Source organism: Neoarius graeffei, chromosome 9 (assembly GCF_027579695.1).
Source record: "Neoarius graeffei isolate fNeoGra1 chromosome 9, fNeoGra1.pri, whole genome shotgun sequence".
Lineage (NCBI taxonomy): Eukaryota > Metazoa > Chordata > Actinopteri > Siluriformes > Ariidae > Neoarius > Neoarius graeffei.
The window spans coordinates 7,676,382-7,704,034 of NC_083577.1; the positions used below are offsets into that span (position 1 = coordinate 7,676,382).

The window sequence follows — 27,653 nt, forward strand, 5'->3', positions numbered from 1 at the left end:
AAAATGCTAATAAAGGGGATTAGGCTAATCAAAATTATTTTTATTAGCATTCATATCATAGCTTAGAAAGCCACTAACTTAACCCTAATGTGTCTAAACATTATTCTACTTTTGTCTTCTCTAAATTATCTTCACTGTGGACAAACATGGAATTGACTTAGAAAGCACAAAAACACATTTTTATAAATATCTCCCTCACCTAGTTTGACATGTGGTGCTCCTCTCCACAAGTGTAAGTAAATGGTCCCGCCCCCCTTTGAATGTGGTCACATGGTCACATTTGTTTACTGTTTCTTAGAAACAAGGGGTGGCTCATCTTACCCCCTGGCTCATCTTACCCCGCTCTCCCCTACCTGAAAAAGTGGCAACAAAATATAAAGTGTATTTATTACATTAAAGATACATGCTGTACAAAAAGTGGGTGTCATGGGGTGAAGGTTCTGTGAAAGTGTTATTATTATCTCATCTCATCTCATCTCATTATCTCTAGCCGCTTTATCCTGTTCTACAGGGTCGCAGGCAAGCTGGAGCCTATCCCAGCTGACTACGGGCGAAAGGCGGGGTACACCCTGGACAAGTCGCCAGGTCATCACAGGGCTGACACATAGACACAGACAACCATTCACACTCACATTCACACCTACGGTCAATTTAGAGTCACCAGTTAACCTAACCTGCATGTCTTTGGACTGTGGGGGAAACCGGAGCACCCGGAGGAAACCCACGTGGACACGGGGAGAACATGCAAACTCCGCACAGAAAGGCCCTCGCCAGCCACGGGGCTCAAACCCAGACCTTCTTGCTGTGAGGCGACAGCGCTAACCACTACACCACCCGTTATTATTATTATTATTATTATTATTATTATTATTATTATTATTAATAAACATAGCTTATATGTTATCTGTTCTTAACGTAAGAAACATAAGTTCATTAATACACTGAGTTGGCAGTGTATTAGGTACACCTGCATATTGTACTTTCACCAGGAGAAGAGAAGCAACCAGGAAATTAAAGATTAATTTATAAAATACCTTATTTATCAATTATATACAACATATAAAGTGGGTCAATGATCAGTCAGTTAAGTATAAAGTCAGGACACAGAGAATTAACAGAAAACTGCAACATAAAAACAAGGACTCAATAAAGATTAAACAAAAACGCAAACAAACGAATGAATGAATAAAATAGCAGCAACACCAATTTGAACAATATTACTATTAATATCATCATCATCATCATCATCATCATCATCATCATCAACAACAATAATAAGTGCATCATGCATTTTTTTTTTTTACAATTTATAGAATGTTCCTTGATTATCACAATATCAGCCAATTCCAGAACATTTCCAAATAAAATAAAAACAAGGAATTAATAAGAATTAAAACAAACAAACAAAATAGCAGCAACATCAATATGAACAACAATGTTATCATCATCAACAACAACAATAATAATAATAATAATAATAATAATAATAATAATGTGTCATGCACATCTTTTTTACTATTTATAGAATGTTTTTCAATTATCACGATATCATCCAAGACTAATCTTATAAATAATATCAGAATTCAACCATTTTATGAATTTTACACACACCACGTGACCCTTCTATCTATTTACAGTCAGATAGCTCATATTTCAGGTTGCACCATTCAAGGCAGCGCGTGCCAGTCGTCCAAGTCCCACCTTTTATTCCTTCTCCTGAGCGCTGATTGGCTAATGTCTCGCCTACTCTTCCCTGATTGGCTGCTGATTGGAGGCCACACGCCCGAGTCCACCACGCGACTTTGTCTCATTGCTCCCTTCACTTTTATACAGAAGGTTTTATTTATTTATTTAACTTTAATTACAGTAGCAGATTTGGTGTTTGAGTAATTAAGCGGGTGATTAACTCATTCTCAGCCGAGGGAAGTCAGAAACATCACCAGAATGCTGACAGCGGCGAAGTTTATGCGGAATTTTGCTTCAGTTGGTTGGAGACCTGCGGCACGCGCGCTCAACATCCAGGTAACTAACGAGTCGCTCACCTGGTGAGTGTTTTAGCTCCGCCCCCTGCCAGTCTCACCGGGAACAGGGCGTGGCTTATTTTCTATTGTAGCTGGTGCAGAGGACGGAGATCACATTTCAGTATTTTCCATTTATGAAGTTTAAACCTGTATAACATTTGAAGACTTGCTGAAAATGGTGGCTAAGAAAAAAAAATAAGTTACGATTAGCATAATTAATGAGCTACCTGCTACCTGTACAAATAGTTCGTTTAATATTTACACTTATTTACGACAAGGCGAATATTTCTTCAGGAAGCCATGCACACTGAATTGTTGCTGATTATTTGTTACTTTAATGATTTTACAGCACAGAAAAACGAAGTACAATTATAAAATAAATAAGAGAAGAAAGAAAAAGAATAACATAAATAACAAGTGCTGAAGGGAAGCAGGAATGAACTTGCCTAAGATAAAGGCTATTGTGGCGGATACAATTATCGACACCCTAACGATCTTTTGGTAGTTGCAAAAGTAGAAAAGACTTTAAATACGTAAACTGTGCATGAAGAACTACTCAAACTTCCACTGGGGAAAAAAAAAAAACGAGTTGATTCCTGATGACTTAGCAGATCACGTGACACAGCAAGAAGGTCTGGGTTCGAGCCCCGTGGCCGGCGAGGGCCTTTCTGTGCGGAGTTTGCATGTTCTCCCCGTGTCCGCGTGGGTTTCCTCCGGGTGCTCCGGTTTCCCCCACAGTCCAAAGACATGCAGGTTAGGTTAACTGGTGACTCTAAATTGAGCGTAGGTGTGAATGTGAGTGTGAATGGTTGTCTGTGTCTATGTGTCAGCCCTGTGATGACCTGGCGACTTGTCCAGGGTGAACCCCGCCTTTCGCCTGTAGTCAGCTGGGATAGGATCCAGCTCGCCTGCGACCCTGTAGAAGGATGGAGCGGCTAGAGAAAATGAGATGAGATGAGACAACAACACATCTCAAAAAAGTTGGGACAAGGCCATGTTTCCCACTGTGAGACATCCCCTTTTCTCTTTACAACAGTCTGTAAACGTCTGGGGACTGAGGAGACAAGTTGCTCAAGTTTAGGGATAGGAATGTTAACGCATTCTTGTCTAATGTAGGATTCTAGTTCCTCAACTGTCTTAGGTCTTTTTTGTCGTATCTTCCATTTTATGATGTGCCAGATGTTTTCTATGGGTGAAAGATCTGGACTGCAGGCTGGCCAGTTCAGTACCCGGACCCTTCTTCTACGCAGCCATGATGCTGTAATTGATGCAGTATGTGGTTTGGCATTGTCATGTTGGAAAATGCAAGGTCTTCCCTGAAAGAGACGTCGTCTGGATGGGAGCATATGTTGCTCTAGAACCTGGATATACCTTTCAGCATTGATGGTGTCTTTCCAGATGTGTAAGCTGCCCATGCCACACGCACTAATGCAACCCCATACCATCAGAGATGCAGGCTTCTGAACTGAGTGCTGATAACAACTTGGGTCGTCCTTCTCCTCTTTAGTCCGAATGACACAGTGTCCCTGATTTCCATAAAGAACTTCAAATTTTGATTCTTCTGACCACGGAACAGTTTTCCACTTTGCCACAGTCCATTTTAAATGAGCCTTGGCCCAGAGAAGACGTCTGCGCTTCTGGATCATGTTTAAATACGACTTCTTCTTTGAACTATAGAGTTTTAGCTGGCAACGGCGGATGGCACGGTGAATTGTGTTCACAGATAATGTTCTCTGGAAATATTCCTGAGCCCATTTTGTGATTTCCAATACAGAAGCATGCCTGTATGTGATGCAGTGCCGTCTAAGGGCCCGAAGATCACGGGCACCCAGTATGGTTTTCCGGCCTTGACCCTTACGCACAGAGATTCTTCCAGATTCTCTGAATCTTTTGATGATATTATGCACTGTAGATGATGATATGTTCAAACTCTTTGCAATTTTACACTGTCGAACTCCTTTCTGATATTGCTCCACTATTTGTCGGCGCAGAATTAGGGGGATTGGTGATCCTCTTCCCATCTTTACTTCTGAGAGCCGCTGCCACTCCAAGATGCTCTTTTTATACCCAGTCATGTTAATGACCTATTGCCAATTGACCTAATGAGTTTCAATTTGGTCCTCCAGCTGTTCCTTTTTTGTACCTTTAACTTTTCCAGCCTCTTATTGCCCCTGTCCCAACTTTTTTGCGATGTGTTGCTGTCATGAAATTTCAAATGAGCCAATATTTGGCATGACATTTCAAAATGTCTCACTTTTGACATTTGATATTTTGTCTATATTCTATTGTGAATACAATATCAGTTTTTGAGATTTGTAAATTATTGCATTCCGTTTTTATTTACAATTTGTACTTTGTCCCAACTTTTTTGGAATCGGGGTTGTATATCAATTACGTAAATCTCATTCATCTCATTATCTCTAGCTGCTTTATCCTTCTACAGGGTCGCAGGCAAGCTGGAGCCTATCCCAGCTGACTACGGGCGAAAGGCGGGGTACACCTTGGACAAGTCGCCAGGTCATCACAGGGCTGACACATAGACACAGACAACCATTCACACTCACATTCACACCTACGGTCAATTTAGAGTCACCAGTTAGCCTAACCTGCATGTCTTTGGACTGTGGGGGAAACCGGAGCACCCGGAGGAAACCCACGCGGACACGGGGAGAACATGCAAACTCCGCACAGAAAGGCCCTCGCCGGCCACGGGGCTCGAACCCAGACCTTCTTGCTGTGAGGTGACGGCGCTAACCACTACACCACCGTGCCAGCTCAATTACGTAAATGAGGAAGTAATTCTAATGTTTGTAAACAAATGAACTGATAATGTTTAATGTCAGAAAATCTTTTTGTTCCACTTTCTACCCATTTTCTAAATATTTTCATAGATCACATTAATCATTCATTGTTGTTTGTGTTAATTTCTAGTTTTGTAATTTACCAATAAATGTCAACAGGCAATTGACATTCTAACCACATGAAAAAAAAAACCCATATATATATCAGGGGCGTAGCTAGGATTTTTCAAACAGGGGTGTCACACACTGACTGGCAGCCTGAGTACATACCCGCTGGTTTGTAAATGAAAAAATACATTGAATACATTTGAGAAAATAACACGGTCTTTGCATCAGTCTTTCCTCTCATGTTGCGAGCTGTTGAGATGTCGGACAATGATTCGGCCAAATCAGCTTTATCCGGCAGTGTATGGATAGCGGCTCGACATCTTACCCTAGTCAACCGATGCAGATCTCTTTATTCTTCTTGTCTTACTGCTCATTGGCCAAAATGTTTCTAAGTAAAAGGCGTCGTGGATGACGAATGGCAAAGATGTCAACGATCTTGTTAATGTCGATCGCTCTGCCATAGCGTATGCTTCCACGTTTTTTTGATGTTGCGTTCTAGAAACAGCACACTAAAACTTAGATTCGAAGCCACAAAATGCAACTTTGATGGAAAAATATATGTAATAAATTGCTTCACATCGAAAGAAGAACGTAAGTTTCACTTGTTTTGACATGGCGAATTATTAACACAAGAGGAACTACTTGTAATTTGCAACTGAAACGACTGCAGCTACACTGGCAGCTTGGCCATGCTTTCTAGCATGATCGTGTCGCGCTTGTGCAGAGCTAGGTTTTCGTGCCCAAACCACAGGAAGTCCATACAAGGTTATAGAAACCCTAATGAGGCTGAGGTGACAATCTAGTTAAAAAAAAAAGTTAGAAAAATTACAGTTGCTGGTTTTCTAATATTCTTATGCAGCTATTGAAAAAATGTATGGTCCAACGGGGGGGGTCACGGGCACTCCAGGACACCCCCCTAGCATGTAATTTTTTATATGCTAGGAATTTAATTCTGGTCTAATTATATTTGTATAGGTAATCATATGGGGCCGAGTAAAATTAAGGATTAATTTCATGAGCGATTTCAAAGTTTTGAAAATCGCGATGAGGGCAATTTCAAAACTTTGAAATCACGAGTGAAATTGATCCTTAATTTTATGAGGAACCATACGATTACTTGTTTATAATATATTGGGCCAAATTCATACTTCGGAAGCCATTCAAGTTCACAACATTTGTCATTCACGTTTTCTGAACCAATCAGGGCGCGAGACTGTCTTGAACGTTTGAATCTGTTTCTAAAGCGTCTTTCATCATGACATGGCGACACGACACGAGGACCGCATTTCCACAGAATATCATCTTCTTGTTTCGTCAGGCTTTTGGACTTGTTTGGCTTTTTACCCATTCCAACGAACTAGCCAATAACATTTCAGAAATACGGCCCCGTGTTAAGGAAAAAAGCCCTCTTTGATTGACCAATCAGAATTGAGTAATTTGGCCCTATGTATTATACATTGCAAAATACTCTATAAGCATTACATTCTGTTATGAATCAGAAAAAATATATATTATAAATCACAGCACTTTTTTTTTTGAAGTACTTCCTCTACTTCAATAATGTTACACAAAGATTGATCCATAACAGTTGTAAATGTCACTTAATTCCACAGCGTGTCGATAATGGTGGACACCGGTGAAAGTGATCACTATTACCGACACCTCACGTGACTTCTTAAACGTGCGTTTAGATACAAAGTGGCAACCGTCAAATGAAAGAGTAAGAAACAAAGTAGGTTTAGACAAGGAGATCATGAAATATTGGTGAATTTGATCGGTAAAAACATGTCCATGATCTTTCCACCATGCTTACCTGCGATGATAACTTCCAGGTTTTCCTCAAATTGCTGATCATGCTAAAAAAATATTCCATCTCAGGTAACGAGCTGTGTCATCAGATGACAAGATCAATGGGGGGGGGGTCTTCCGGTTGATTAATTAACCAGTAATAACTGTTGTTACTGAAACTCACCTTTGTAAATTTGTTTTTGATTGGTAAATCTGAAAAGGTGTCGATAATTATGGACTGTCGATAATTTTAGCCACCGCTCTACCAAAAAAAAAAAAGAAAAATAATTCATTAATATTATTTAAAAATATATGAGAAAGTAAGGAAAGGTAATAAATTAAATAAGTTGTCAATATATAAATATGTAAAATATGAAATGGTTGTAACATAAATGTTAAGGAGAAAAAAAAGCAAAAATAGCAGTTATTCCACAAAACCACGTCGTATGTGAGCTGACAGGTAACGAGGCGCGTAGCACCGAGTTGGCTATAAGCCATGTATGACGAGATTGCATGGAATAACTGTTTTATTCTATCCACATTCACTGGATTCTGAGAAACAGAGCATTTTTATTTGTATTTTTTGCAAATTCAATAAATAAAAACTTTGTACAAAACATCCGACAAAATCATTTCCGCTTAATGTAAACAAACTAGCGAAATGACAGGAGTAATTTGTGAAAAATGCTATAATAATAATAATTCTTGAAAAAAAATTCTTACCATCAAATACTTTCATTCCATATTTTGTTGCCTTTTTTTTGTGCATTTTTTGGGGGGTTGTTTTCGAGTAGAGTTTTTATTGGTTGGTTCCATGGTTGGCGACATGGTTGGTTGGTTCAGCAACCATGAACATTTTGTTTTTCTCTACTCACGGTATATGAGCTTATAGCCCAGTAGTAGAGTAGCCAATCAGAGCGCGTGTGTCACGCTCCCGGGCTCACCTAACACTCAGGACTCCACTTCCCACAATCCCCCTCACACACCTGTCACTACCACGTGCACTCCATCAGCCAACCCAGAGCCACTTCCTAGGAGTGGCTCCCCCGAGTTCTAATCATCATCACCTGTACCTCTTTGTTTATATCTGTATTTATACCCCTCTGTTTGTTTTACCCTTTGCACAGTATTGCCTCCACATTTTTGTGAGCCCACTGAGCGTTTCTATTTCTGATTGCATTCCTGTGGATGACCCTTTTTGCCTTTCGGTTTCTTCCTGTTTCGCCGAGTCCTTGTGTTTGTTTGCTCATCTCTCTCGCTTCCTGGTTTCTTGATCCCCGCCTGTTTTTCGACTCCGATTTGCCTAGCCCTTGTGTTTATCTTGCCTGTGTTTTTCTGATTCCTGGTTCTTGGACTATTGCCCGTTTCCCGACCACAATTTGTCTAGCCCTCGTTACTGTGTTAGATTTCTTGGTATTAACCTGGCCTGGCTTTGTACATTGTCTTCTCTCACTGTGTTCATTAAAGCATTGAGTTTATTTTTAATCCGCGAGCATCTGGTTTGTCACAGCCGCGTTACAGCGTGATATATATATATATATATATATATATAATCATCTCATTATCTCTAGCCACTTTATCCTGTTCTACAGGGTCGCAGGCAAGCTGGAGCCTATCCCAGCTGACTACGGGCGAAAGGCGGGGTACACCCTGGACAAGTCGCCAGGTCATCACAGGGCTGACACATAGACACAGACAACCATTCACACTCACATTCACACCTACGGTCAATTTAGAGTCACCAGTTAACCTAACCTGCATGTCTTTGGACTGTGGAGGAAACCGGAGCACCCGGAGGAAACCCACGCGGACACGGGGAGAACATGCAAACTCCACACAGAAAGGCCCTCGCCGGCCACGGGGCTCGAACCCGGACCTTCTTGCTGTGAGGTGACAGCGCTAACCACTACACCACCGGGCCGCCTATATATATATATATATATATGGCAAAAAAGTATTTAGTCAGCCACCAATTGTGCAAGTTCTCCCACTTAAAAAGATGAGAGAGGCCTGTAATTTTCATCATAGGTATACCTCAACTATGAGAGACAGAATGGGGGGAAAGAATACAGGAAATCACATTATAGGCTTTTTAATGAATTAATTGGTAAATTCCTCGGTAAAATAAGTATTTGGTCACCTACAAACAAGCAAGATTTCTGGCTCTCACAGACCTGTAGCATCTTCTTTAAGAGGCTCCTCTGTCCTCCACTCGTTACCTGTATTAATGGCACCTGTTTGAACTCGTTATCAGTATAAAAGACACCTGTCCACAGCCTCAAACAGTCACACTCCAAACTCCACTATGGCCAAGACCAAAGAGCTGTCAAAGGACACCAGAAACAAAATTGTAGACCTGCACCAGGCTGGGAAGACTGAATCTGCAATAGGTAAGCAGCTTGGTGTGAAGAAATCAACTGTGGGAGCAATTATTAGAAAATGGAAGACATACAAGACCACTGATAATCTCCTTCGATCTGGGGCTCCACGCAAGATCTCACCTCGTGGGGTCAAAATGATCACAAGAATGGTGAACAAAAATCCCAGAACCACACGGGGGGACCTAGTGAATGACCTGCAGAGAGCTGGGACCAAAGTAACAAAGGCTACCATCAGCAACACACTACGCCGCCAGGGACTCAAATCCTGCAGTGCCAGACGTGTCCCCCTGCTTAAGCCAGTACATGTCCAGGCCCATCTGAAGTTTGCTAGAGAGCATTTGGATGATCCAGAAGAGGATTGGGAGAATGCCATATGGTCAGATGAAACCAAAATAGAACTTTTTGGTAAAAACTCAACTTGTCGTGTTTGGAGGAGAAAGAATGCTGAGTTGCATCCAAAGAACACCATACCTACTGTGAAGCATGGGGGTGGAAACATCATGCTTTGGGGCTGTTTTTCTGCAAAGGGACCAGGACGACAGATCCGTGTAAAGGAAAGAATGAATGGGGCCATGTATCGTGAGATTTTGAGTGAAAACCTCCTTCCATCAGCAAGGGCATTGAAGATGAAACGTGGCTGGGTCTTTCAGCATGACAATGATCCCAAACACACCGCCCAGGCAACGAAGGAGTGGCTTCGTAAGAAGCAGTTCAAGGTCCTGCAGTGGCCTAGCCAGTCTCCAGATCTCAACCCCATAGAAAATCTTTGGAGGGAGTTGAAAGTCCATGTTGCCCAGCGACAGCCCCAAAACATCACTGCTCTAGAGGAGATCTGCATGGAGGAATGGGCCAAAATACCAGCAACAGTGTGTGAAAACCTTGTGGAGACTTACAGAAAATGTTTGACCTCTGTCATTGCCAACAAAGGGTATATAACAAAGTATTGAGATGAACTTTTGTTATTGACCAAATACTTATTTTCCAACATAATTTGCAAATAAATTCTTTAAAAATCAGACAATGTGATTTTCTGGATTTTTTTTTCTCATTCTGTCTCTGATAGTTGAAGTATGCCTATGATGAAAATTACAGGCCTCTCTCATCTTTTTAAGTGGGAGAACTTGCACAATTAGTGACTGACTAAATACTTTTTTGCCCCACTGTATATATATATATAAGATACAGTAATCACCACCAGTAGTAGAGTAGCCAATCAGAGCGTGTGATTATATATATAAGATACAATAATTACCACCTTCCATACATCTGCACACAAGCCACACCCAAAGCACCCAAATGAGTCTGCAAGGCTTGAAAAAACCTATGAAACTACCCTACAGCCACGCCCGAATGCTCTGTGCTCGGCTAGTGTACCAATGCATGGAAAGTAGTGAACATAATAAAATAGAAAATTTAGATAAGAATTAATAATAAAAAAGAGCTGATAACCTAAAAGGCTGATTACATTTAAAAAAAAAAAATCAGCTCAGTCCTGTTGATCAGTCTTGAGACAATGTGATCAACAGGACTGAGCTGATTTTTTTTTTTATGTTTAGCATTATGGGTTATACTAACAGGATGATGGCACTTTTACATGCATGGGTAAAGCCTCATCCTCATCCTCATTGTTTATCCTGCTGTACATCAGCACTCCCTGTTTTTTCTTTCTTTCTGGTTCCACTTGCTGCTCTATTCTGTATTGCGTGCAGGCTCAGACCGCTCAGCTCGTTCTTAAAGATGGCACAGTGATGAAAGGCTACTCCTTCGGCCACAACCAGTCAGCGTCCGGAGAGCTGGTCTTCAACACAGGGCTCGTAGGGTGAGGAAGCATCTCCTTCTCTCTCCTCTACTGGCTGTGCATACAGTTTCTATGAGCTCCCACATACACTCACTTTATTAGGAACACCCATGCATCCACCCGCTGTTTTCTGCAGTTCTCTAATCAGCCAATCTCTTGATGCATAAAGTCACACAGATACAAACCAAGAGCTTCAGTTCATGTTCACTTCAAACCTCAGAATGGGAAAAATTTGTGATCTCAAAGTGTGACTTTCTTTCACTGTGGCACGGGTGTTGGTTTGAGCCAGACGGACTGCTAGTTTGAGTATTTCAGAAACTGCTGATCTCCTGTGGTTTTCACACACAACAGTATCTCGAGTTTACACAGAATGGTGTGAAAAACAAAAAACACTGAGTGAGTGAGTGACAGTTCTGTGGGTGGAAACAAACGCCTTGTTGATAAGAGAGGGTCAGAGGGAAATGGACAGCTTGTTTTTGAGATTTTTTTGCCAGGAAGGCTATATTAACTCATATAATCACTCTTTACAACTGTGGTGAGCAGAAAAGCATCTCAGCATGCAACAGCAGAAGACCACATTGGGTTGCACTCCTGCAGGGATCTTAGCATCAAGAACAAGTTCCTATTAAAGCTAGGCGGCCTTTCAATTTCATAAAATCGGTGAAATTTAGTTCCCTCTGAAATTTGGTCATTGTGATATATGCTTATTTCTGTAATATCTAAAAAAAATATCAGGCCATTCTGTGGCTGGGAAGTTATTTAATTTGAGGGGATTCCCTAGCAAATAATGTGCATGAAATCGCTCGCTTCGTGCCGTTAAACAGACAGAGGAAGTCCGGTGTGTACATGCGTAGGTTTACCTTCTTTTGGGTTTTACGGCAGCTGGCATCCAGTGTTGTATTACTGCCATCTACAGGTTTACCTTTGACCGTGCACTGACAGTTACATCATTCTGTCACTAAACGAAGAGCTGATCACACTGAGTTGCTCGCTGACCGCCGATATTTATTAGTTTGGTCCTGTGTTTCCTTTCCTTCACAACATAACCTTTTCTCGCGTCTTCTTGCTTTTTGTAACTGTAGTCGGTCTTTCACATTTCATTCTCACACTCACGTCCTCCATTTTTCACTCCGGTTTCAAATTTGTTTCCCACAATGCCTTGTGCGAATGGGGAAAGCCCACCACGTGATGCATGATGTAGTATCTTGAATTGGGTCATGGTGAAGCAGGAAAAAACAGCGGACAATTTAGGGCCACATTCTATTTAAAAAAAATAATAATAATAAAATTGGAAGTCTGTGATTCGAATTCCATAGCTTTCGGTCCACTAAACAAAAATAATTGGATGTCAGGGGAAATTCTTTTTATGACCTACACTTGAAAAATCTGAAAGGCAGTCTACCTTTAAAGTGGCCGGTGAGTGTAAGTATACGGTAAGTATACATTGCAGATATAACGCTAATAGAAGCATTTAATACTGAAATGTTGCTCCATCTGCATAATAAATACATTAACTTGGTTATGACTATATGATACTGATATAAGGTAAGATGTGAGCATAAATAGATAATATTACATTGTTATGCAAAGATATGAAATTTATCTTTGAGCGGTCAACATATTCATGAGTGAGCGAAGTGATCGAGTGAAAATATTTTCAACACAAGAAGATAAACTTCATATAGTTGCGTCACTGTGTAATGTTCTTTATATTATATGGACACATCCACAAAAACAACAATAACAAAAAAAAAACGCCCCGCAAGTTAATCAAAATAATTTTAATTTTGAACCAGTTCGCCATTTTTGACAATGTGCGTCTAGTCAGTGGAAAAACACTGGCAGTAATGTCATCGGAGTGAAATATCAGGAATTATTATACATACTGGACACTTTTTTGATGGAATAAAAACATTTATTTTTTTCGCGGTCCAAATCCTGCGCTCTGATTGGCTGGCGAGCGGGTCCGTATCCTACGGTATGGACCCCGGTTACGGACCTCTGGCGACTCGCTCGTTCACAACAACAACAACAAACATAGTAGCATTTTTTTGTCAACATTTATCTTTTTTTTAAATAAGATTTATTTATAAGATTATCAAAAATCTTATAAATTTTTGCCAGCATTTCTCAGGAGAATAGCATTAATTTTACAGCATGGATAGCGATAACGACAGTCTTCACAGCGAAAGCGAGTTTTACTACCCTGAGGAAGAAGAAATAAAAGAAAACATTTCAGGAGAAAGCTAAAAACCTGTAACTTGCTAACGCCGAGCAAAAACATGGCTGAATCCTGAATGACTCAATTGTGTATAAATAGGGGACTACATAGGCGGCAAAATGTAGTTTTTTTCCTGCCATGGAAGTGCACTTGTATACCGAGGAGGAAGCCATTTGCATTACAGCCATGAATGAGGATTCAAAATAGCATTAATTTTACATCATGGATAGCGATAACGACAGTGTTCACAGCGAAAGCGAGTTTTACTACCCTGAGGAAGACAAAATAAAAGAAAACATTTCAGGAGAAAGCTAAAAACCTCTAACTTGCTAACAGTTTGATCTAATTAGTTAATGAGGCCCATTTTGGACCATGTTATCCTAATGCATAATATTACGTTGGGTAAAAACTTTAAACCAGTACAATCTCTTCTTCAAAGTTTCACCAAATTGCTTTATTTATGCAATATAAAGGTCATAATACTGTATAACTTTGGTAGAGCAAAAACACCGAGCAAAAACATGGCTGAATCCTGAATGACTCAATTTTGTATAAATAGGGGACTACATAGGCGGCAAAATGTAGGTTTTTTTCCTGCCATGGAAGTGCACTTGTATACCAAGGAGGAAGCCATTTGCATTACAGCCGTGAATGAGGATTCAAAATGGCGGCTCGCCTCGGCTCGGTTTTCCCTTTCGGGCGCTCTCGTTTTCTGTTAGAATTTGGTAAAGAAAAAATATATATTATTTACCAGCTTAAGGTCGGTCCATATGGTGAAATACCGTGACCTCGGCCTTGAATACTGACCTCGGCCCAGAGGGCCTCGCTCAGTACTTTCAAGACCTCGGTCATGATATTTCACGATACAGACCTCCCAGCTGGTAAATAACATACATGTATTCTGTTCCCTTCTAGCAGGTTTCATTCATTTGGTTTGATAGCATGCAATATTGTTAGCATATCACTTATCCTTCATGTATTACGTCACTCTACCCAATGAAGAATGAACGTTGAATATGGTTTAATATGGTTACTGCATGGTTGGCAAGACAGCATGATGTCACATGATGCTGATGCGGATATCCAATGAGACCGTTTTCTGCTGCGCATGCACAGAAGCATTTCTTTGTTCGCCGGGAAGGAGAAAGACAAAGCTAATCCAGTGCTAGGATATATGCTATAATCAAGCACTAAATAAATAAACTGAAAACTGAAACTAATTATGTGTTGAACACCTGAAAAGTGACCAAAACTTCATTAGATATTCTTCATGCATATTTACAAGCAGTGGCATACCGTTACTATTAGAGCTAGGACTTCAGCTCAGGCAAAACTTAGCGAGACACCAAAAAAGCAACAGGGCAAAGGATTTTGCAAGGGTTTAGCGACAGGGTGCCATGTCACTCCATTGTGTGTAGCTGTCAATGTTGATTTTTAAAGTAACTCAGTAAATTACACAGGGAAATGAATACTTAAGTCCGAGTGAAAAATAATGTGGCGTGCAGCGTGGAAGAAGAGTCTGGAGACAGAAATCTTAGTTTCTTGGTTGTTAGCCTGTGCTACTTGCTCTCGATAGCACTGGCTTGACTGCTTTATTAGCATTCGCTAACACTACTGATGAATGCTACACCGGCTGGAAGGTTACTTCACTGCTGCGCCGACAGCGCCGACCCGCGGTTAAGCTTGCGTTGGCCTTCGAGAAGGCCGAGGGTGATAAATGTTTGGTCCCTCCCACTATAAATCAAAATCTGATTGGTTTATTCATCTGTCACTTCCTACATAAGCATACACTGCCATGGCCTTCTGTCCTGGCAATAAAGTCCGAACCAATGAGTGAGCAGCTCTAAACTCTTCTCAGCCTCGAGACAACAAACAAAAAAAACTCACTGGATAACTCGATTATAACGTTTTCAGGATGGTAACCATTTCATTTCTGAAGCAAATTTGATAGAAAATGAGGCCAAATTTAGAATTAGACGAGAATAATTATAATGAAGTTGTGAAAGAATGAAATAAATTAAATATAACATTTGAAATGCTATGTTTGGGCTTCTCTGAAGACCTTAAAGGCCCTGACAGTTCCCCTCTGAATAGCAGAAAGCCACATCGGGTTCCAATCCTGTCAGCCAAAAACAGGAATCTGAGGAATCAGAACCTGAACCTGTGGGGGAAGTCATGTCTTAATGGTTAGAGAAGCAGATTTCGGGACGAAAAGGTTGCTGGTTTGATTCCCTAGACTAGCAGGCATTTGAAATGCTGATATGTTTGGGCCTCCTCTGAAGGTCTAGAAGGCCCTGACAGTTCCCCTCTGTTTACAAGAGAAAAACATACCAACGGACATAAAAAAACTGGAAAAGAGAGTGTATATGAATAATAATAATGTTGGCTGGCTTTTTTTCGTGGTCTATCAGATATATTCCATTCAGCTACTTGTCTTCAACTCATTCAATATCATGCTAGCTGAATGGAATATATCTGGTAGACCATGAAAAAAGCCATCTATCCATCCATTATCAAGAGCCACTTATCCTGTTCTACAGGGTCACAGGCAAGCTGGAGCCTATACCAGCTGACTATGGGTGAGAGGCAGGGTACACCCTGGACAAGTCACCAGGTTATCACAGGGCTGACACAGAGACAAACAACCACTCACACGTACGATCAATTTAGACCCACCAGTTAACGTAACCTGCATGTCTTTGGACTGTGGGGGAAACCAGAGCACCTGGAGAAAACCCACACAGACATGGGGAGAACATACAAACTCCACACAGGAAGGCCCGCACCAGCCTCTGGGCTCAAACCCAGGACCTTTTTGCTGTGAGGCAACAGTGCTAACCACTACACCACCATAGTCTGGCTAACGCGACTTCAAAGCTCTGCGAGCATTTGGTCTGGCAAAGATATTAAGCCCAACCATTTCCCAAAGTGCGTGGTTGACCCGCCTCCCTGAAATGCCTCAGTTTGCTACTGGTTGAAGCCAGAAAAGGCTGTGACGAAGCTTAAACCAATCACATCACTCTTTCCTCTGACGTATGTGACGCGACGGGGCTAACTGGTAGATTAAACTCTTACCGAAGCCGGTCGGGAGCAAGGCGAAAACGTCGTTCCTTTCAATAAATACCTCCAGGGCTGCTCTTTGCTCCGTTTTCAAAGAGAACTTGCTCCATGTTCGTAATGTTTCTAGTGAATGAAGCACTTCCGGCATAGATTCTGTAAACAATCTATGGCTTCCGGTCGCAGTTCTACTACATCACTGCCTTGAACATGCCTCTACCCAGGGCCATTGGAGATGCTCAAAGTTGATTGGCTCCCGATTTTTCGGGAGCTTGGAAGAGCTGTAGATAGCTTGCCTGGCCAGACTAAGCTCGCAACAGGCCCTCGTGTTGCGTCACGCTTAGGATGGGCGGGCCCAGGCTAACACCACCGTGCCACCCCAAAAGCCAGCCAATATTATTTAAATATGTCACTCAGATCCGCGATGCATTTCGTATGAAAAAATGCAAGTTCTTCTTCAAGAATCTTCAGGCCAACATCCATCCATCCATCCATCATCTGTAGTTGCTTATCCTGTTCTACAGGGTCGCAGGCAAGCTGGAGCCTATCCCAGCTGACTATGGGCAAGAGGCAGGGTACACCCTGGACAAGTCACCAGGTCATCACAGGGCTGACACATAGACACAGACAACCATTCACACCTACGGTCAATTTAGAGCCACCAATTAGCCTGCATGTCTTTGGACTGTGGGGGAAACCAGATCACCCAAAGGAAACCCAAGCAGACACAGAGGGAACATGCAAACTCCACACAGAAAGGCCCTCACTGGCCACTGGGCTCAAACCCAGGACTTTCTTGCTGCAAGGTGACCGTGCTAACCACTACACCATCATGCCGGCCTCAAGCCAACATGCGATGTTCTTTTTATTATATTGACACACAAACAAAAAGTCCCTAAATTTCTCAAAACAATTCGTTGATTTCCTCATGAGTGACATATAGAGATTTGTGTCACGGTTTTGGCTCTCCATGTCCTGGATGGAGCTCATATGAAAAATACAAGTGGCGTATTTCCCAGTAAAACACTTGTGTTCACAAAATACTAATAATGATCGCTGATTTTTGCATTTAGATATCCAGAGGCCCTCACAGACCCCAGCTACAGAGGCCAGATTCTTACACTTACCTACCCCATTGTGGGCAACTATGGTGTCCCGAATACGCAGGAGCTCGACAAACTGGGACTGAGAAAGAATGCAGAGTCGGATCACATTCAGGTGACTGAACCTCCATGCAGTGACATCAGCTCGTCTCGAATCCTGATAATTCATTTATTATGACTTGATTTTTTTCATATTTAAACAGCTTTAATGCTGTTTAACAAAAATTTAGGGGCAAAATGAAAAAAAAAAATCACATGATCCTGCACTCTCTGGAGTCCATTCAGCCTCTCTTGAAGTAAAAAAAAAAAAAAAATGCAGCTTGACATGTAAAGCTGGTTTTAGGCTGCATGGGTCGAAGCCATTTTTTAATTATTATGTGTCACATGGTATAAAATGATCCCAGTGAAGCAAACTGTTTGATAACCTGCAGTTAAAGATAATGCTTTATTTCTATTGGTGGCTTTTTGGTATAACACATCATATCCTCAGCATGTGAAGATCTGGATAATGTCAGTGTACCTGACTGAGTGTGTGTGATGTATCTGAAGGTATCAGGGCTACTGGTACAGGACTACAGTCACGATTACAGCCACTGGAACTCAGTGAAGTCTCTGGCTCAGTGGCTGCAGGAGGAGAAGGTACTGGACACTGATCATAATATATAGTCTGATATACAGTGTCTTGCAAAAGTATTCATCCCCCTTGGTGTTTGTCCTGTTTTGTCACATTAAAAGCTGGAATTACACAACATTTCTACCACTTTAAAGGTGCAATTTTTTTGTATTGTGACACACACACAATAATTAAGATGAATGAACAGAAATCTGGAGTGCGCATAGGTATTCACCCCCTTTTGTAGAAACCCCAGAGATGCACCAAAGATAACACTGAAAGAGCTGCAAAGATCCACAGCGGAGATGGGAGTATCTGTCCACAGGACCACTTTAAGCCATACACGCCACAGAGTGGGGCTTTATGGAAGAGTGGCCAGAAAAAAGCCATTGCTTAAAGCAAAAAAACAAAACAAAACAAGAAAATGTTTGGAGTTTGCCCAACAGCATGTGGCAGACTCCCCAAACACATGGAAGAAGATTCTCTGGTCAAATGAGACTAAAATTGAATTTTTTAGCCATCATGGGAAATGCCGTGTGTGACGCAAACCCAACACCCTGAGAACACCATTCCTACAGTGAAGCATGGTGGTGGCGGCAGCATCATGCTGTGGGGATGTTGTTCATCTGCAGGGACAGGAAAGCTGGTCAGGATTGAAGGAAAGATGGATGGCATTAAATACAGGGCAATTCTGAAGGAAAACCTGTTTGAGTCGGCCAGAGGTTTGAGACTGGAACGAAGGCTCACATTCCAGCAAGACAATGACACTAAACATACTGCTAAAGCTCCTCTGGTTTAAAGTGGTTTAAAGGGGAACATTTAAATGCCTTGGAATGGCCGAGTCAAAGCCCAGACCTCAATCCAATTGAGAATCTGTGGCATAACTTGAAGATTGCTGTACACCAATGCAACCCATCTAACTTGAAGGAGTTGGAGCAGTTTTGCCTTGAGGAATGGGCAAAAATCCCAGTGGCTAGATGTGCTAAGCTAATAGAGACATACCCCAAGAGACTTGCAGCTGTAATTGCAGCAAAAGGCGGCTCTACAAAGTATTGACTTTGGTGGTGAATACCTATGCACACTCCAGATTTCTGTTTTTTTCATCTTAATTATTTTTTGTGTCACAATTAAAAAAAAAAAAAACACCTTTAAAGTTGTAGGCATGTTATGTTAATCAAATTGTGCTAATCCCCCCAAAATCCATTTTAATTCCAGTTTGTAATGCAACAAAAACAGGAAAAAAAACACCAAGGGGGATGAATACTTTTGTAAGACACTGTATCTGTGCAAGTCTTGCTCACTCATTGTTATGTTTCATTTCCTCCAAACTTGAGAGGTGTTTTTCTGATGAATCTGTTTTGTAGGTTCCAGCATTATACGGCATTGACACCAGGATGCTGACCAAAATCATCCGAGACAAGGTAGGTCACGTAGTAGTTTCTGCAGATGCAGTGAAGCAGGATGGATTGTATGCTTTTATTTCTTTCATCAGGGAACAGTTTTGGGGAAAATTGAGTTTGAAGGACAGCCAGTAGAAATCACTGACCCAAATGTGCGAAACCTGGTGGCAGAAGTCTCGACAAAGGTAACCAGACTCTTCCCATGAGGTGATTCGCTGTGTTACAGGCTGTGTTACTGTTATACTGACCTCTATCTCTTCACCTCTCTTTGTTATTAGGAAGTCCAAGTGTATGGTAAAGGCAATCCAGTCAAAGTGGTGGCTGTTGACTGTGGGATCAAGCACAACATCATCAGACTACTCGTCAAGGTGACACATATAGTACTAGTTAAAAGCTTGAACACACCTTTGAATTCAATGGTTTCTTTTTATTTTATAATTAAAAGACACTTCTTGTCTTAAAATAATGATGGCTGTCATTTCTCTTTACTTAGTCGAGTGCTTCTTGACGTAAAATGGGATTACTACAGTTGTGGAATAGGTCTATTTTATTATTTGTATTCTTATTATTTACTGTTTGATTTCAAACACATTAAGAAGGCAAGAAACTCATCCACTAATTACCTTTTGACGAGACACACCTGATAATTGAAAAGCATTCCGGGTGACTACCTCAAGAAGCTGGTTAAGATAATGCCAGTAGTGTGCAAAGGGTCATGAAGGTAAACGCTGGATACTTTGAAGAATCTAAAATATCAACTACAGTGGGGCAAAAAAGTATTTAGTCAGTCACCAATTGTGCAAGTTCCCCCACTTAAAAAGATGAGAGAGGCCTGTAATTTTCATCATAGGTACACTTCAACTATGAGAGACAGAATGAGAAAAAAAAATCCAGAAAAATCACATTGTCTGATTTTTAAAGAATTTATTTGCAAATTATGGTGGAAAATAAGTATTTGGTCAATAACAAAAGTTCATCTCAATACTTTGTTATATACCCTTTGTTGGCAATGACAGAGGTCAAACGTTTTCTGTAAGTCTTCACAAGTTTTTCACACACTGTTGCTGGTATTTTGGCCCATTCCTCCATGCAGATCTCCTCTAGAGCAGTGATGTTTTGGGGCTGTCGCTGGGCAACACGGACTTTCAACTCCCTCCAAAGATTTTCTATGAGGTTGAAATCTGGAGACTGGCTAGGCCACTCCAGGACCTTGAAATGCTTCTTACGAAGCCACTCCTTCGTTGCCCGGGCGGTGTGTTTGGGATCATCGTCATGCTGAAAGACCCATCCACGTTTCATCTTCAATGCCCTTGCTGATGGAAGGAGGTTTTCACTCAAAATCTCATGATACATGGCCCCATTCATTCTTTCCTTTACATGTATCAGTCGTCCTGGTCCCTTTGCAGAAAAACAGCCCCAAAGCATGATGTTTCCACCCCCATGCTTCACAGTAGGTATGGTGTTCTTTGGATGCAGCTCAGCATTCTTTCTCCTCCAAACACGACAAGTTAAGTTTTTACCAAAAAGTTCTATTTTGGTTTCATCTGACCATATGACATTCTCCCAATCCTCTTCTGGATCATCCAAATGCTCTCTAGCAAACTTCAGACGGGCCTGGACATGTACTGGCTTAAGCAGGGGGACACGTCTGGCACTGCAGGATTTGAGTCCCTGGCGGCGTAGTGTGTTACTGATGGTAGCCTTTGTTACTTTGGTCCCAGCTCTCTGCAGGTCATTCACTAGGTCCCCCCATGTGGTTCTGGGATTTTTGCTCACCGTTCTTGTGATCATTTTGACCCCACGGGGTCAGATCTTGCATGGAGCCCCAGATTGAGGGAGATTATCAGTGGTCTTGTATGTCTTCCATTTTCTAATAATTGCTCCCACAGTTGATTTCTTCACACCAAGCTGCTTACCTATTGCAGATTCAGTCTTCCCAGCCTGGTGCAGGTCTACAATTTTGTTTCTGGTATCCTTTGACAGCTCTTTGGTCTTGGCCATAGTGGAGTTTGGAGTGTGACTGTTTGAGGTTGTGGACAGGTGTCTTTTATACTGATAACAAGTTCAAACAGGTGTCATTAATACAGGTAACGAGTGGAGGACAGACGAGCCTCTTAAAGAAGTTGTTACAGGTCTGTGAGAGCCAGAAATCTTGCTTGTTTGTAGGTGATCAAATACTTATTTTACCGAGGAATTTACCAATTAATTCATTAAAAATCCTACAATGTGATTTCCTGGATTCTTTCCCCTCATTCTGTCTCTCATAGTTGAAGTGTACCTATGATGAAAATTACAGGCCTCTCTCATCTTTTTAAGTGGGAGAACTTGCACAATTGGTGGCTGACTAAATACTTTTTTGCCCCACTGTATATTTTTAACACTTTTTTGTTTACTACATAATTCCAGATATGTTATTCCAGAGTTTGAATGTCTTCAGTTTTGTTCTACAACGTAGAATATAGTCAAAATACTGAAAAACCTATGAAGGAGTAGAGTAGGGGTGTACAAACTTTTGACTGGTGCTGTATTTGATTATGTTAATAGGCAGGCATTGGATCGCATTTCCTGACAGGTCAGCTAAGGGTGCTTGGTGTTTCCATTTTATGAGTCAGTAAACCTAAAAAAAATGATGCTTAAGATAGCTGGAGATTTCAGCTCTTCAGAAGTCACCAGCACGAACACTGACAGCCCGAGTTGGCTGAATACGGTCTTCAGTTTATCATTTTAAACAAACAAACAAACAAACAAACAAACAAACAAACAAACAAACAACCCCCCTCTGCTTAAATCAGTTTTAAGTTTGATTTATAAGCTTCTGTATGACCCAAGCACCACCTCTGAAGTATGTGTGTGTTTATTCAGTGTGGTGCTGAGGTGCACTTGGTCCCATGGGATCAGGAACTCATGAGCCTCGAGTACGATGGCCTCTTCATCTCAAACGGCCCTGGAGACCCTGCTTTGGCTAGAACTCTGATTCAGAACGTCCGCAAGGTACTTCATCCAGCACACGATACTCCCCTTACACCCCCTACACTCCCCCTTACATTCCTCCCCTACACTCCCCTCTTACTGTCTTTCTACACTCCTCCCTTACTGTCCTCCTATGCTCCTCCCTTACACTCCCCCACAGTGTTGGGCAAGTTACTTCAAAACTGTTTTGCATTATTTATTACTTGTTTCTGTCATTTTAAAGTAATTAGTTACATTACAATATTACTGTATTTAAAATGTAAGGCATTACACTAGTATTGCATTACTTTTAAGTTACTCTCACCAAAATAACTGGAAGTATGGATTTGGCAATCTAAATGTAGCTCAAGACGCTCAATTAGCTCATCACACACCAGTGGAAGGTGATGTGGTATCTGACTGAGCTAGGCTTATGGTTAAAAACACTAGAATATAATAGCCACAGTGATGGCTCATGGCACAATACAAGGAACAATCATCGCAAGAACAGACAAAAGGTGAAAGTCTGGCAAATTGTGATAGAAATACTGTAACTTTAGGCCTATTCATATTAACATTAATTGAACTGTATTGTATTGTAATGTCTAAAGCAGTGGCGGCTGGTAGTCTTTCAAACAGGGGAGGCTGGTCGGTTACGATATTTCCAGATTTTAAAAGAAAAAACATCAATTTTGCCCATACTCTTGCCTCTGATCTGGCTGATTGTTGGCAGCGTCACAAACTGTGAAATAACAGGTTCTTTTGGCCCATTAGCCTACTGTCCAATATACATGATGGTGGTGTTGGGGGGGGTATATTTTAACATTTTATATTTTAAAATTGTGGCATGTTGTTTAAAAATTGATCATTATTGAAAGCAGCTCTTTGTCAGGAACCTCAGCAGTAACAGCAGAGTGTTCTGGAATAGGCACAAGCACTGACCTTGGGGAGCCAAACATAGAGCTGGGTGCCACATATTTCATTCAATGACACTTTCCCTATATTTTACTTATTTTGACTGAGAAATGTTTTATTGACAATTTTGATAACCCTTCACTTTTAATCCAGGTCTGTAGTGTGAAATGTTCTCGGCTGTGTTTTTGTTTAAAAATGTTTTCCAAATTGTAGCTGTGTTTAATTCATATCCAGAGAAATATATATTCCAATATAATATACTCAGCATAAAAATTTTAAATAGAGTCTATATTTTTGGTCCATCCATGACATATTACTAAAGTAGCCTATTTACTGTTGTTGATGTGGGTCACTTGCTGTTAGCCAATTCACTTTCTCATACCAGGAGAGCTGAAAGGAACGAGTATTATTCCCTACCTTTTTCACCAAATCAATTTGAGGCGTTGGTCTACCCTGCTCTTTAATTTTAATTTTTTCCTCGAAAGGAAGACTGGCAAATGGCTTCGCCAAAATTAAATCAGCAATGCTTGGCATCCGTGCGCAGCTTTCTTGCTAGCTGACTAGCCCCCTCAAGTTCAAGTTCAGTCACTCAAATAAACGAAATTTCTGGAACTAAGATAGCAAACTTGACAACACTATATTTACACTTTATTTACAATGAAAATATATACAAACTAAAAAAGCTGGTAGAAACCGTATGTAATGAATGAAATCGAAATGTAAGCTGATCTCTTACAATACACCACAGCACTTGCGAATCCGCATGGGACTGAACTGAAATTCACCGCTGCCTGTCTATATTTGAAACGAGCTGTCAATCAAAGAAAATATCCGGCCGCTTTCACCAATCACCAGTCTCCTCACGGAAACTGCCATGTCCCTCCCACTGTAAGGCTGGGAGTCCGTAGGCGGGCAATTTCGCAGTATTTGTCCAATAACCGTCTTGCATTTTGAGATTGAAAAGCGCATAGCTCCCAAATGCCATTGAAGTCCACTGAGGCTGGGAGTCCGTGGGACTCCGTGGGCGGGCGTTTTTGCAGTATTTGTCCAATAATCGTCTTGCATTTTGAGATTGAAAAGCGCATAGCTCCCAAATGCCATTGAAGTCCACTGAGGCTGGGCTGCATCGCGCTGTCACGGGGGGGAAAAACTCACGCACACATTAAAGTTATAAGGGAATGATTTCGCACTGTAGTTGGGTTGAGCACATATATTTCTATGATTCTGGATCTGAAATAGCAATGTTATAAGGTCGGCTATAACATAAGCCTAGCGCAATTCATCCTACACAATGTTCGTTATTTTTAGAGGAGGCTGAGCCTCCCTCGCTGTCTTAGAGCAGACCTGGGCATTTTACGGCCCGCGGGCCGCATTCGGCCCTTTGGTTCATTCTGACCGGCCCACGTAAGGTTAATTAGAAATTACAAAATAAACATATTTTCTAATTTTACCTCATGCATGGACTGAATGTGCACTGCTTTTATTTTGAAGTTGTGTTCAACAAAAACGCAATGCGCGCGACATGAACATGACATGAAATCCCACGAAACCTAATCCCGCGATAACTACTTCCGTAATTTGTCCAGACCAACCACAAACTTGTACGTCATCCTTCAAACGGTCCAGCCAATCACATAGTTTGACATCACCAGCAGGCGCCGGAGCCCGAGCCGATCTGTAGATCTGATACCTACACCGAATCGACGTCACAAGAAGACTTTAGCCCCCAAAAAGAAGAAAGGTAGATGCCGAATGCAGGGCTTTCAACAAAACATGGACCGCTAAGTATTTATTTACTGAAGTCAGAGATAAAGCCGTGTGTTTAGTTTGCGGAGAGCAGATCGCCGTGTTCAAAGACTACAATTTGAGTCGGCATTACCAAATAAAAAACACCAAATGAGGTGATTAGACTACAAATGTGGGCATCATTATTATAATATGATGTATCTTGCTTGATATTTGGAGTAGAAAGACCATATTGTGATGTCTTTATTGTGTTTTGGGGTGAATGTGACTGAAAAAAAATGGTACAAACGTTCACATTTTGTTAACCATTGTTTTGGGAAATTTGATTGAATAAATGACATTTTTTGTAAGGCAACCTCGTTTTTTCCATACTCTTACCAGTCTTAGCAGCTTGTAAAAACAATGTTATTTATTGCTTTATATAAAGAAATACAATTAATATTCTGCAGAATTTAGTTCAGCCTTTTGGTCCGGCCCTCCACAAAATTTTCTGTTTCTCATGCGGCCCCATGGAAAAAATAATTGCCCACCCCTGTCTTAGAGCAATCGCCCGCGGTCTAAAGATATGACAGGATACAAAATTAGCATTTCTATGCCTTTATTGTTTTCAAGTTTACAGCATTAAGCATAGTTTATGCTTCATAAAAAAAATAAAATAAAGATTAGCCGTAAGGGATCTGACTCCATTTCAGAAATTTAACAAAAATGAACATATTATGGCAAATCGTAGCCTACAATAAAACTGGCCTGAAAAAAAAAAAAAACACAAGCCTTTTAAATCACAGCTAGACAATGACTATTAGCTATATGAGGCTACCCAGTCACATTTTGAAAAACAGAATTAGAAATAACAAAATCAAAGTGCTTTTAATGATATTGAAGTGCTTCGGCCTATTCACCCTCGAAGGAAAGGCAGCTCAGTCACTTTAGTCTGACTTCCGACCAGAAAAAAAAAACAAAAATGTAAACAAACTGTCAGCATGTCTTCAACAACATACTCCACCACAAGTCTACTAACCTCTTAAGGCTGAAGGAGCATCTCAGAGCGGCAGAACGTTAATTTTGGCTGTTTTGTGATTTTATCGCCACTCTCATCCTCCGCTTGCTTCCTTGCTAACTTCATGTTACTATGGCACCTCTGTAAATGCTTAGTTAAATTACTAGTGCTATTTCGGGAAGTGGACAGTTCTTTAGGTTTAGCACACAAAGTGCATTTGAGTACGATGTTCTTCACATCCTTATTTTTCACAAACTTAAAGTAATGGGCGTATGCCCATCTGGAGAATGTGCTATCCGACATTAGATCAGCTGCAGGTTCACTCATCTCTCTCTTCTGTCTGACTAGCCTAAAGGAAAAGGAAGTGAAACATTTTTCGCAGACGTTTCACCTCTGCTGATCTCGCGGTGATTTTGGCGAATTTGTATGAAGGAAAAAAAACCACCACTTCATTCCAGGTTAAAAATGCATTGTAACACGCGTTACTGACATTTGTACTGAGTAAAATATTACCAAATTTTTTTCTGTAATGCCTTACATTAACGCATTACTGCAAAAAGCAATGCATGACAGTAATTCGTTACTTTTGTAATGCGTTACTCCCAACACTGCTCCCCCACACTCCTCCCTTACAGTCCTCCGTTACTAGGGCTGCGTACCTAAACGTAACATCAGGTACAGGTACCAGTACAGAGGTTTAGGTACAGGTCCAGACCTGGACCTGTACCTGTACAATTTGACAAATTAACATGTGTTCTTCTGAACTTCTTCAATAATGACAGAAACATTAATAAACTGTTGACAACTTGTCAGTATCTTTATTCAAAGAAAACCGAACATAACTAGGTTTCCTACCTCACTTCTCAGTCACCCTCTCAGTCTCACACTTAGTTAACTTGGGATTCACTCCGCGCAGCCCGCGGCCTTTAACTTACGCGGCAAAATTACACAAAGCAACAAAGGCCGCCAATGCCAGCAAAGGAAAAATGGCTGAACTGCTTTTGAGTCTCTTTGACCAATCAGAATGCTGGATCAGCCAAGCTCTCGCAATGTCTCATGAGACTGTGGCGAGAGGATCTCAAATCAAAGATGGCTCTGATTTCAAGTTTCAGCGCGGCATTTTGCGTCTTTTCCAGTGCTAAATTTTCGTCTTTGTGGTAGGATTTACGCATCTTCAGCAGGGCTTTACATTAGCACCCGCCCACCCGCCAAATGCGGGTAAAATTCGGCTTTGGCGGGTAATGACTTTAGTCCCACTAGCCACTTTGGCGGGTGGTTTATTCTGTGGTATGACAATATACACTACCGTTCAAAAGTTTGGGGTCACCCAGACAATTCTGTGTTTTCCATGAAAAGTCACACTTTTATTTCCCACCATAAGTTGTAAAATGAATAGAAAATATAGTCAAGACATTTTTCTGGCCATTTTGAGCATTTAATCGACCCCACAAATGTGATGCTCCAGAAACTCAGTCTGCTCAAAGGAAGGTCAGTTTTATAGCTTCTCTAAAGAGCTCAACTGTTTTCAGCTGTGCTAACATGATTGTACAAGGGTTTTCTAATCATCCATTAGCCTTCTGAGGCAATGAGCAAACACATTGTACCATTAGAACACTGGAGTGAGAGTTGCTGGAAATGGGCCTCTATACACCTATGGAGATATTGCACCAAAAACCAGACATTTGCAGCTAGAATAGTCATTTACTACATTAGCAATGTATAGAGTGCATTTCTGATTAGTTTAAAGTGATCTTC

General features: G+C 41.1%; 1 protein-coding gene across 1 annotated transcript in view; it reads left to right on the plus strand.

Annotated features, from left to right (window-relative positions):
* The first annotated feature begins 1,940 nt into the window (after positions 1-1,940).
* Positions 1,941-27,653, plus strand: part of cps1 (carbamoyl-phosphate synthase 1, mitochondrial) — a 250,918-nt gene continuing 225,205 nt past the window's right edge. Inside the window, exons 1-8 of the mRNA XM_060928996.1 lie at positions 1,941-2,022; positions 10,809-10,918; positions 17,249-17,393; positions 17,828-17,917; positions 19,256-19,312; positions 19,384-19,476; positions 19,570-19,659; positions 22,154-22,282. Coding sequence (XP_060784979.1) covers positions 1,945-2,022; positions 10,809-10,918; positions 17,249-17,393; positions 17,828-17,917; positions 19,256-19,312; positions 19,384-19,476; positions 19,570-19,659; positions 22,154-22,282 — 792 coding nt within the window. The 5' untranslated portion in view covers positions 1,941-1,944. The remainder of the gene's footprint in view (positions 2,023-10,808; positions 10,919-17,248; positions 17,394-17,827; positions 17,918-19,255; positions 19,313-19,383; positions 19,477-19,569; positions 19,660-22,153; positions 22,283-27,653) is intronic.